The sequence below is a fragment of the Camelina sativa genome, chromosome 7 (genome assembly GCF_030686135.1).
Source record: "Camelina sativa cultivar CO46 ecotype springtype chromosome 7, ASM3068613v1".
Classification (NCBI taxonomy): Eukaryota; Viridiplantae; Streptophyta; class Magnoliopsida; order Brassicales; family Brassicaceae; genus Camelina; species Camelina sativa.
In genome coordinates, this window is record NC_141886.1 from 8,239,978 (window position 1) to 8,252,170 (window position 12,193).

The window sequence follows — 12,193 nt, forward strand, 5'->3', positions numbered from 1 at the left end:
AGCAGTTCTTGCATTGGAGAAGAACTTGGCTAGAAAAGCTTTCTTGCAAGCATCCCATGTGGTTATTGCTCCAGTAGGAAGAGTCTTCTCCCAGAGATGAGCTTTGTCTCCAAGGGAAAATGGGAATAGCCTTAACTTGAAGCCATCTTCACTCACACCATTGATTTTAATGAGTCCACAAATCCTGTCAAACTCATCAAGGTGGTCTAGGGGATCCTCCATTGGCAACCCATGGAATTTGTTGGCTTGAATCATAGAGATCAGTCCACTTTTGATCTCATAATTATTATTAGCAACTGTAGGAGGCACAATACCAACTCTTTGGTTATGTGTGTGTGGTGCATCTCCAGCACCAATGTTCCTTGCCCTTGGAGCTTGTTGATCTTGTTGCTCCATTAGCACTTGTTGTTCTTGTTCCTGATTGATTCTTGTTCTCTGCTGTCTCAGGTCCCTTGGTGGTCGGTTGATGTGATCAAGGAGTCTATGAAGATTGTGATGAACCTTGGATCTTGATTGCATCAACAGACTCGAGTACAGACTCGGACAGGCACTTGGTCGAGCGCAGGCTCGAGTGGATGGTCGAGTTGGTACCTGAAACTCAATCACAAACAAGCAGTAGAAGAATCGAGATCAGTAGCGAACAAGGGGATAAAGGAACTTAATCTTAGAGTAATAGAAAACCTAAATGTCACAAAACACACTCAAATGGGCAACAACGCCAAATTGAAACTTGTGGTTTTATGGTGGGTGATGATGAATGAGATGATATGACGTGATGATGAACAGGTGGAATGCAAGGAGTTTCAATTTCCCTTATGCTGTTGTAGTATAAGAGATGTCAATCCTAAATGAGTGTTATGCAAGCAATCAGGTTATGAATATTTGTCTAAGTCAAGCCAAGTATGTAGGATGTTTGTCACTAACAACCTAATGATGAATGTAAAATGCAGAATGTAAAAGCTTATAAAACTAGATGCTAAAAGTAAAGAGAACAAGATGATCTAAACAACAATGCAATGAAACAGAAATAGAAACTATAGTAATGCAAGTAATAAACTAATGCAAGGCAAGTAATGAACAAGAAACTAAATGAATGTAACAGAAAAGCAACAAAAATGAAATAGGAATTGAAACAGGACAAACACAAAGCATAAACAAGAATTCTGGGGATGAGCTCGAGCAAGCACTCGATCGAGTGTGCGATCGAGTACAAGGTCGAGTCAGCCAAATGCGAGAAACAGAGCAATGCAAACAAAACAGAGGAAGACAAAAGTAAATCAAACAACGACCAAACAACAGGATTTAGACTAAGAAATCAATAGACAAGGAAGGTCTTGAGGAGGGATTCATGGGCTGGACTAATGATTAAGGTCATCTAACTTGGTCAACAAATCTCAATCAACTTGAGCTAATCTCTAGACAATGATCTCCTAGAACATGTTAATCCACTCTCATGGCAAAAACAATCAAGCTCATATATTTCTAGACTTGTTCTCACAAAGCAAAGAACTTATACAAGCAAGCATTAAGCAACATATCATTTATGTCAAAAATCAAACAAGACATCTAATCTCTTAGCATGCCTAATGATAATCTCTAGATTTAGCCTTATCTTGCAACCTAGACATTGGTGTGATGCTAAGAAGCTTAAAATCAAATCCTACCCTCTCAGTTATAGGATCAACATAGAGTACATCTAGCCTAGAAGAGATCTATAACAATCAAGCTTGACCTAGCTAAACACACCTTAACCACAATCCAGCCTAACCCATCCTCAAGATCCTAAGCAACTACTCACAAATGCTAAACATGATGAACAAAGTCATAAACCCAGAAAATAACGAAACTTGCATCATTAGAAAGATAAAGCAGAGATCTACAATATTGAAGAAGGAATCAAACTCGAATTCTTTATACTTTTAGAGTTATTGAACAAACAAGTATGAAGAAATCTCTTGTTTTCTCCTTTAAAAGTAGAACAAAATCTAAGAAATGTAAAAAACAGAAAGCATAAATTCCTAAAAGGGTAAAAACTAAGTTTTTAGATTTTCTCCAAGGTGGCTCTCTGGTGGCTGAAGGGTACAAGGCCCTTTTATAGAAAAAATAGTGGAAGCCCTAAAAATGCTAAAAGACAAAATAGCTAGGCGGCTCGGTCAACTTGACCTGGTGCTCGGTCGAGTTGGCTTTTCTTGTGCTCCTTCCACTCGGTCGAGTCCTTCTCCGCACACGGTCGAGTGTCTGGTCGAGTGGGCGGTCGAGTGGAACTCCGGACCTTGATTCTTCACCTCTAACTCCCTTTCTTTCTTCTCTTGATAGCTTCACTCCTCTTCAGCATTGCTTCCATGCTCCTTAGGCTCTAAAATCACCTGTTTATGCAAGAAAATATGCAAATGCAATGCAATTATACTCTAATGCATGAACAATCCTAAAAGCTATGCAAATATGGTGAAACTAGATAGCAAATGATGCAAAAGAGGTGAAAATACTAAGGGAAAACAAGGTAAAATATATGAACATCACCTTGAAACGTTCCCATGCTTCATAAAAAGATTCGACCGGTCCTTGTTGAAAACTTTGCAGCTTGTTGCGAAGAGAGTTGGATCTTGACTTGGTGTAGAAGTGGTTGAGAAAGGCTGACTTGCATCCTTCCCAGCTAGTAATCGATCCAGGAGGTAGAGACTTTAACCATCTATGAGCCTTGTCGGGTAGAGAGAAAGGAAAAATCTTACACTTCAAGTAATTTTCGGGAATTCCATAGGTTCTTGTTGTATAGCAGATTTCTTCAAAGAGATCAATGTCGTCAATCGAATGTTCAGTAGTAAGGCCATGGAACTGATTTTGTTTCACCAAACCAATAATTTGAGGTTTAATCTCATAACCACGTCGTGGAGGATGAGTGATACAGATAGCAGAGCGGTCTTGAACGAATTGGTTTGGAGCATCATAATCGGCGATGGTACAGTTAGGTGCGGCAAGTCTTAGAGGGTGCACATAAGCAGGTTGTCTTCCGCCAACTGGAGGTAGTGGTGGATTAGCGACGATATCAGGCTGGTGAGGAGGAGTATCGAGGTTGTCTCCTACACCTAAGGGATTAACATCACAAGGAGCTTGTTGATGTTCTCGGCCAACTTCAGGGTCGAGTGTCGGATCAGTGGCTACAAGGTTGGGGTTACCACCTTGTGCGAGAATTGGTTCTCCTTGCTCATTTAGGGCAGGAGGTATCAGCGGTTGGTCGAGGTTAAAGGGACCTTGGTCCTGGTTCCTTTCTTCGGCCATGAGTTGTTGTTTTCGAAGTTTCCTAAGCTCACATTCTAGTCGATCAATGTCTTGAATTGGAGATACAGTTCCGGAGGGTTGACTCCTAGTCATGCACTACAAAATCCAAAAAAAGAAACTAAAAGGGAAAATAGAGGTTATCGAAAAACAAGAAAATTAAAAATAAAATTGAAAATTTCAAAAGAAAAATTCAAAGTATCTTAGACGAAAGTTCTTATCAAATTCAATGGGCAGCTAGTTACTCCCCGGAAATGGCGCCAAAAAGCTTTGATGTGTGTAGAATTTCACTCCAAATCTTTTACTTGAAAAGAATACACAACGACTGAAAGTTCACAGTTAATCAGTGTAGTATTTTAGGATCGATCCCACAAAGAGTAATAGGTAACACAAATTTAATTATAAGAGAAAGAACTATGGCTAAGACTAAATAAGAGATTTATGTTTTGGTTTTCCTAATAACTATTGCAAATAAATAAAACGGTTTAAAACGATAAGACTAAGGCGTTGGGCGTCATCTCAGGGTTTTCATGGTTCTAAGCAATTTTAAGTGTAAGATCTAACAAGTAAATACTAATTTCGGTCTAGGTTCTCAACTACGAAACACTTATGAACTAACAAGCTATTCTCATAGAATGAAAGTCTAAAGTCTTCATACTTTGTTACTCAACTTTCGCAGGCAACGACGCATGTCAACCAATTAGTTAAACAAGTTCGATACATTCACCAAACTCCGCAACTCAACTTACGCAGGTTACGACACAAGGTTTTGGTATAACACTAGTTCGGAGAAGTAGGATAACGCGGTTAGCGCTCCCGTTCTCTAGATCAGCACTTGGTGATCAATCCAAGCACATGCATTAAGAATAAGATGTCCCAAAAGAACTCTAATATAAAACCGAAAATAAGATCTAACAACCTAATTGAAGCGAACCATAAATTCTCCTTGAATCACCCCATAAAACCCAACAAAGTAAACTACTCGCTCATGATGCAAAGAAACGACATTTATATTATAAAGTATAGCATCAAAAACGAATCAATAATTAAAAAGAGGTTCAAAGGAAACTTCTCTATTTGTCACAAAAGTATCTTGATCCCAAAAGCAAAGAAAGTATAAAAGAACTAGAAAGATCTTCAAAGGCTTCGAGAGGGACGAGAGGTTTCAGTGCTTCTCTGGTCGTGGCTAGGGCTGCTCCAAAATCTGTAGAAGATGCACACTTGAAAACTCTAGGTATTAAGAGTATTTATAGGGTTTTGTTTACGTTAGGGTTTTGTAAGGGTAGAAACGTCTTCTCTTCTTAAGTGCAAGACAAGGGGCGGCGAAAGAGGCTTCTGGACCGTGGCGGAGACTTGGACTGGGCCGCAGTAATGGTCGCTGGTCAGGCCTTCAATAAAAGCCCATCGGCTGAATGGTTCTCTTCACGTCAGTTTATAACACGTCTCGGTAAATCGGGCATATCTTCCGGATGACTGAATGGATTGACTTGATTACACTTCGAGGAGAAAGATGATTCATCCAGCTTTCTATAGACACCAAACATGATATATTTGAAGGACTGGAAGTTCTTCAAACGTGGCCCGTACTGTAAAGCTCTGAATTTGTCCCGAAACATGTTTTCCTTGTCTTTTGGTCCAAATTGCTATAAAGCTTGTAAAACCTTGTTGAAACCTGAAATGCTTGATAATAGACCTTTATACCTGAAATCTCATCAAACTCTTCCTAAATGCATATGAAAACTATAGCTAATATGAGTAAATAATGATGTTATCAATTAATATGAAGAACAACATATGATGAAGATCTAGAAAGATAATGAATCCTAAATAAATGGATCTAATAATCCATAAGAACCTTCCTGAACCGAACAAGCACACTACTCAGACATATTCAGTGAAGAACAAAACATCTTTCTGAATAATAAACAATAGATATCAAAAAAGTAAGAAGGGAGTTTAGGAATTCTTCTCTCTACAAAGGAGTTCAGATCTCTCTCCCAAAAGCTCTCAATATCTCTCAAAAAGCTAAAGCTGCTAGAATAAAACTTAAGGGTTTCTCAGAACTAAAAACACTATATATATATATATATATATATGTACTAAAAAAGGTCAGGGACTATTTTTGTAATTATGGAAAACTTTGGGTAACTTTGTAAAACTTCCAAAACTTGTCTTGAGACGGCTAAATTGGGTGTCGACCGACACCAAGGGTGGTGTCGATTGACACTATCTCTCTGAACCTATTCCAAATTGATTTCCTCCAGATAAATGCTCCAAAATAATCCAAATTGCTCCACTTTGCTCCATACATGCCAAAATCCTAGAAAACCTGTAAAGACTCAAAAACATCCTACAAAACAAATCAAAAGACTCAAAAAGCAAATTTATATCATGGTTAAAAACCGTAAAAACCATGATATATCACAACTATGAGCTGTATCAACAATACTGAAAGCCCTTATTCAATGGATATCTGATTGATCTAACGTTATCTCTACTTATATCAGGATTTTAATTGGACTTAATTCTCTTGCCTATGGAGTTGGTATACAATGGACTAGAATTTTTCTTTAGGCCATAAAAGACACTGCACTTCTTCACAAAGTATGTCTCCCCTCTCTCTTCCCTTTAGCACTCTAAAAAAATAAGTATGTCTCCCCTCTCTCTTCCCTTTAGCACTCTAAAAAAATCAGAAAGCAGAAAAGATCAGAAAAAAGGAATGTGGATAAAGGCTAAAGGAAGTGAGCTGAGAGATGTCGCGTAAACCCGTGCATACTTCAGAATTCATGGAATTCCTGTCCAAAGAAAAAAAGAGAGCAAGGGATTGATAAAAATAATACAATGATACCCTAGAAAATTAGGGAAAAATCAGTCCCTTGGCAGTAAGAAAAGGGAGAGGAAGGAAATGTATGAAGAATGTCTTGGCCTGAAGAGAGTCCATATGCCATTGATCGATATTCTCTTGGTAAGAATTCACCTTATTTGTGCTTTAATATTGACTAATGAGATGACAATGGAGATATCAGAGATTCCAAAGGATTGTGGGATTTGAGTAAGGAATGTGGATGCTTCTCATGGTTAAGTATAGGAAGTAAGTTCTTGAGTCAGATAAATAAAGAGTGCGAGTAAGAATCATTATGGGATTGAGTGAGTTCCCAGTTTTCAAACCTCTTTCACAGATCTAAGTTTTTGTTTTGCTTGAGGACAAGCAAAGGCTAAGTCTGGGGGAATTGATATATCATGGTTTTTTTGGTTTTTAACCATGATATAATGAGTCTTTTGATGTGTTTTTAGGTTTTTTGAGTCTTTACAAGGTTTATAGGATTTTGGCATGGATGAAGCAAAATGGAGAAATTCGGGACATTTTGGAGCATTTAACTGAATGAAATCAACTTGGAGACAATCAAGAGTGATGGTGCCGACCGACAACAAGGGGTGTCGGTCGACACCCCAGTAAGCCGACATAAGAAGCCCAAGTTTTGATGATTTACAAATCTGCCCCAAAGTTTTTCATATTTGCATCATTAGTCTATGGACGTGTTTTAGGAATATAAATAGGTTTTCTAGGTCATTGTTTAGGGCTAAGCTTTATTTTTCTCTGCAACTTTATTGTTTAGGTCATATGGTTTTTATAGTTTATTAGATCTGTTATTATTTAGGATTCATTATCTTTTGTGATCTTCATCTTTGGTTGTTCTTCATATTAATTCTTGATTGATCACCTAGAATTAATAACTTAGGAAAATAAATTGATATGAGAATATAATTGATTTTCCTGATAAAACCTTTGATGAGCAAAATTACTTCTTGCAAAGAGATTTGATTTAATAATTTTGTGAACAAATCTAAACTTGTTTTTTAAAGCTGGTTTTTAACTTGAACTTTGCAAAGAGATTTGGATTTTTGGGTTTTAAAACTTAGATAACATTTGCAGTAAGAACTGATTTATTTTACAATTGTGGTTAGAGATCTAGATCTGATTTTAATTGCTTGAATCCTATTTATTTATAGATTTAATATTCTGTAATTTCCTGAAAAGTTCTCTTGATCTAGCTTTTTAATCCCTTGAATTTTCACAGCTTTTATTAATATTTTCCTTTGCTTTTCCTAATTTAAATCAACCTGTTTAGCTTAATCATAAAACTCTATAATTTATTGTGTATTCTAGAATTTTTCTGGAATTCGACCCCTAAGTACTACAAGCAACCCCTCCTTCCTCTTATGCACATCACCAAACACATCCCTGTTCCATTTCTTTAAAGTCACACGTAACTCATTCAAAGCCTTCGGTGTTGTCATATCTCTCCTCCATGATGACGTCACAAGCTCCTTGAAACTCAGATGACTCAACCAAACCACTTCAAATCTAAAAGGTCTGCAAGATGGATCCCTCTCACCCTATGGACTCAATTGGATATAGAGCATCTTGTCGTGTTCGACGGAAGGTGTGAGACTGAAGCATCTTGCCATTTCAGTTTTGCTTGTGCGCAGCATAACACATGATCTAAGCGCTTAGCAATGAAGTTCTCCTCCACCCTTCCTCGTCTCCAAGTAAATTGGTTACCTCGGTAACCCATATCTATCAATGACTCCACATTTATTCAATCCCCAAAAGCCAAGGAATCTGATGATAAACACACATTACCTCATGTTCGCTCATCCACTCTGACTATAGTGTTAAAATCGCCTCCGATAATCAAAGGACCATCCACCCCTTGTAACACATTATGCAGCTTCTCCCATAAGCCACTTCGTCGTGTAACTATTGGGACAACATATACGACAACCAGATAAAGCGTATCCAACCCAATCTCCACGTTTGCTACAATGTATTGATCTTCACTTCCACAATGACCACACTGCCAATTCCAGACGTCCAAAGTAACCAAAGGCCACCCCTTTGACCTTAAGCATCCACCCTAAACGAGTTCTAAAATCCAAGCCCTTGACAGATTCAACTAGCTCTATCCCCTCCGGCATTAGTCTCAAATAAGGCTAAAATATATGTGTTAAATTTCTTCAACAAATATCGAATCGACCTGCGAAAATTGGGTTTATTTTCCCCGCCAGTTCCATAGAAGATAATTCATTATACCTTCAATAACTACAAACCGAACCACCAAGGAACGTCTTCAGGCAGATATGTGATTCTTCCCTTCATCAGATAAATCACCTGGCAAACAGACTTCATCTCTTGTTGTCATAGCTTCTGATATCGACGGCCCTGTATCTTCCAACAAGTTACCGAAAAATCGTGACCCCAATGTGTCCTTCTCTTTCCCACCATTCACCGTGAAAATTCCCCCCAGACTTGAAACGACCACACCCGCTTTTTTTTTGTTTTAATAGATAATAAATAGTAATAATAATAATAAAAATAAATACTCTACAACTAGTGGTCCAATACCCACTAGCCGTCTAACCACAATCAAACAACAGCGGATACCATAAACCATAACATTAACCAACAAATATCTAATAATTAATTAACCATTATATAAAGTATAGCAAATATCCAATAACCAAATAGCAGGAAACATAGAACCATCAACCTATCAATGTTCTAATGACTCAACTCTAGCAACCTAGCAATGCAATACAACAACCAATCGAGTCCCTAGAACATCTTCCTCTTTATTGCCTTGATTCCACGATCAAACTTTGCCTTTACCTGCACCACAAACACAAATTGAGATGCATGAGTGTTTTATAAACACTCAGTAAGGCAATCCTCCCATCTACTGGGCTATACACACAAGCAATAGAGACATCCCTAACCATCAACCAACAATTAACAACCAACAATAACAAAGCAGGACTCTGCATCGACCGACACCAACCATGCATCGACCAACACGATTTGGGGTTGCATCGACCGACACAAGCTTGCATCAACCGACACGCACACTGCATCGACCGACGCATGCTCAACATCACACGACTACCCTAGTGGTGGTGTAGGTCTACTTTGGAATAGTTGCATTTATGTTTCCGTTCTTTATCAATCCCCAAACTTTGTAGACACTTATGTTCAAATTAATGGATTTGGTTTCAACTTGTCTTGTGTATATGGCAACCCAAATCCAACACTTCGTCACTTAGTTTGGGAAATATTAGAACGAACAACAGTAAATAGAACTGGTCCCTAGATGGCTATTGGTGATTTTAATGAAATTAAGAGTAATAATGAGAAAAGAGGAGGCCCCCCTCGCCTGGAAAGAACCTCCTTGTTATTTCCCAAAAATTCCGATAGAAGGCCCTTGTGAAGCCGTCAGGGCAAGGAGCTTTTGTAGCACCAATTAAAAAATAGCTCTTTTAATCTCTTCTTCACAGTTTGGCTTTGTTAAATCCTCATTTATCTCGGTAGTCACTCTTTGCTGGAAATCTTGGAAGACATAAAAATGGTGATTCTGTGGAAATAGGTCACTCTTGAAGAGGTTGGTGAAGAATGATTGCGCCACATTGCCGATTTGATTGTCACCACATTGTTCATGTCCCACATCATGAAGTATGGAAAACATTTTGTTTCTGGTAGTATGACTCTTTGCAGTTGCGAAGAAATTTTTTTGTATTTTATCACCACTCGATAACCAGGTTTACGACTCGTTGTTCGCCAAAATTCTTCTTCATTATCATAGGCAATACTCAATTTTTGGCGAAGATCTCTTACTTGTTGCGTGGAGGATCCATTGGAGTGAGATTTATCAATCAATGCCTTAGGATGCTGATTTCTTCTTGAGTGTTGGGTCTGTTCTGTCTTTTCCAGTTGGAAGTTGCCTTTCTACACTCTCTCATATGTGAAGCAATGCATGTATCTTGGCCTATATTTCGAAGATTCTATTTGTGACTGATTGCATCTTTAAAACCCTCTCGATGTATTAGTCGGTTATCATAGTAGAACTGACCTTGACGTGGGGTGAAAGCGTTGGAAATAGTAGTGATGACTGGCCTGTGATCTGATTCGATTAGTTCAAAAAATTCCACGTGAGAGGCTGGATATTGGGCAAGCCTTTCGCTATTAGCCAACGTTTTGTCAAGACAGCATGCGACATTATGAGAATGACGTTTTCCTTTCCAGGAGAAAGGATCTCCTGTAAATTTGAGCTCATGAAAATCACAGACCTGAATCATTTTGCAGAAATCCGCAAAAGAACTATTTGCCATTCTCAAGAACTGGAATTTCATCTCGTGCTGATCCGAAAAACAATCCTCGGGTAAGCCTGTTGGGTTTACTTTGTTTCCGCGGCCCATTATGTTCCACTCCTTTCTTCTTTTAGGCATTCTGAATTGTGGGTCCAACTTGCAGCCCATCAATCCCTTTACCCAACATAGATTGAGTCGAAGCCTTCTTCCCGTGATCCGCACGATTCACCTTGCTCCCAACATTCCCGTTTGGTACATTCTCCTTATTATCCTCGAGACAAATATTTTCTTCCGTTATCTCCAGATAGTTTCCAAATAACTCCAACTGACCAAAACTATTGGAAATATGAATATTCCCGTATCTTTCCTCATGATTTCCCATTGATTTCTTTCCATATTTTTTCTGGAGACCCTGCCTCAAAAACAACCCGTCTTGGTGATGCTCCTGACTTCCGACTCCCTCGTCGCACCTCCATAAAACCCTTATCCACTGGCACCACAATGCTCTCGACTCTCCGTCCTGATTGGGGAACCAAGACCACTTCCTTAGCTGGTACAGATTTTGGACAGAAATGAACCAAATGCCCATACGCCCCACATCCGGAACACATGGTATGCAATCCCTCATAGGCTACAAAGTAACACTCAAAATTGATCATCACCGTACCCTTTAAAGCTTTCCTCAAGTTAACTTCCACGCATATTTTAGCGAACCGAGCTCTCTCAAAATTAAGAGTGGTTAGATCCACCTTGATAGGTCTCCCTAACCCGCGAGAAATCGTCATTAAGATAAAAGTTATTAGGAATATTCACCACCTGGATCCACATCGGCGTCGTGATTATCTCATCCTTCAGTGGATCGAAATCCGGAGTCCAACCTTTCACCATGAGATAGCTTCCAAAATCCTTCCATGGCCCTCCAGTTAGGGCCGCTAAGTACTCATCTTCCAACTCAAAACGAACAATGAAAAAATGACGCGGCAAATCCATGACATAAATCGCCCTGTGGCTGCCATATCTCTTTTAACTTCCTACTAAGGGCCGCAATAGAGATATTTCGACCTAGAACCTTCACAATCATGAACTGCTTCTTTAGCCCATTCATCACATCCAACACCTCTTTCCCTATGATTATTACTGGCTCCCCATCCTCTCCATCAGGAAATTCCATCATCACACTCTTATCCACAAAACCCTTGTCCAATATTGCCTCCAGTGAGAGCCTCCCTCCGACGTTACTACCCAATACCCTCTCCACTCATGTGGCCCCTATATCTGGAGATCACCCGATGGCCTCTCCGTCTCACCGATATCCGTTGAAACATGTTCTTTATGGTGGTGATGATGAATGAATGATGGATGATAGAGATGATGAATGAACAGGTGGATGCAAGGTGTTTCAATTACCCTTATGTTGTTGTAGCATAAAGGATGTCAATCCATAATGAGTGTGATGCAAGCAATCAGGATATGAATACTTGTCTAAGTCAAGCCAAATGTGATGAATGTTTTTAACTAACAACCTAATGATAATGACAAAATGATGAATGTAGAGGTACTAAGACAAGATACTAAATGCAAAATAAACAGTGAAAACAAAAAAGTAATGATACTAAACAAGAACAAGTACTACACTAATGCAAGACAAGTAATGAAACAGGATCAAACAGAAACGAAATGAATGCAGCAGGAATGAAACAGGAAATGAAAAAGGTAGTGAAACAAGTAAATGCAGAACATAAACAAGAACATTGGATGATGCTCGAGCAAGCACTCG

At 38.8% G+C, this 12,193-nt stretch overlaps 1 protein-coding gene across 1 annotated transcript; it reads right to left on the reverse strand.

Annotated features, from left to right (window-relative positions):
• Positions 1-10,546: 10,546 nt before the first annotated feature.
• Positions 10,547-11,406, reverse strand: LOC147941039 (uncharacterized). Its single transcript, XM_087458365.1, has 3 exons — positions 11,166-11,406; positions 10,887-11,047; positions 10,547-10,828 (listed from the first exon to the last, which is right to left on the reverse strand). The coding sequence occupies exons 1-3, from the start codon at positions 11,404-11,406 to the stop codon at positions 10,547-10,549; spliced, it is 684 nt and encodes a 227-aa protein (XP_087314491.1).
• Between the last annotated feature and the right edge of the window lie 787 nt (positions 11,407-12,193).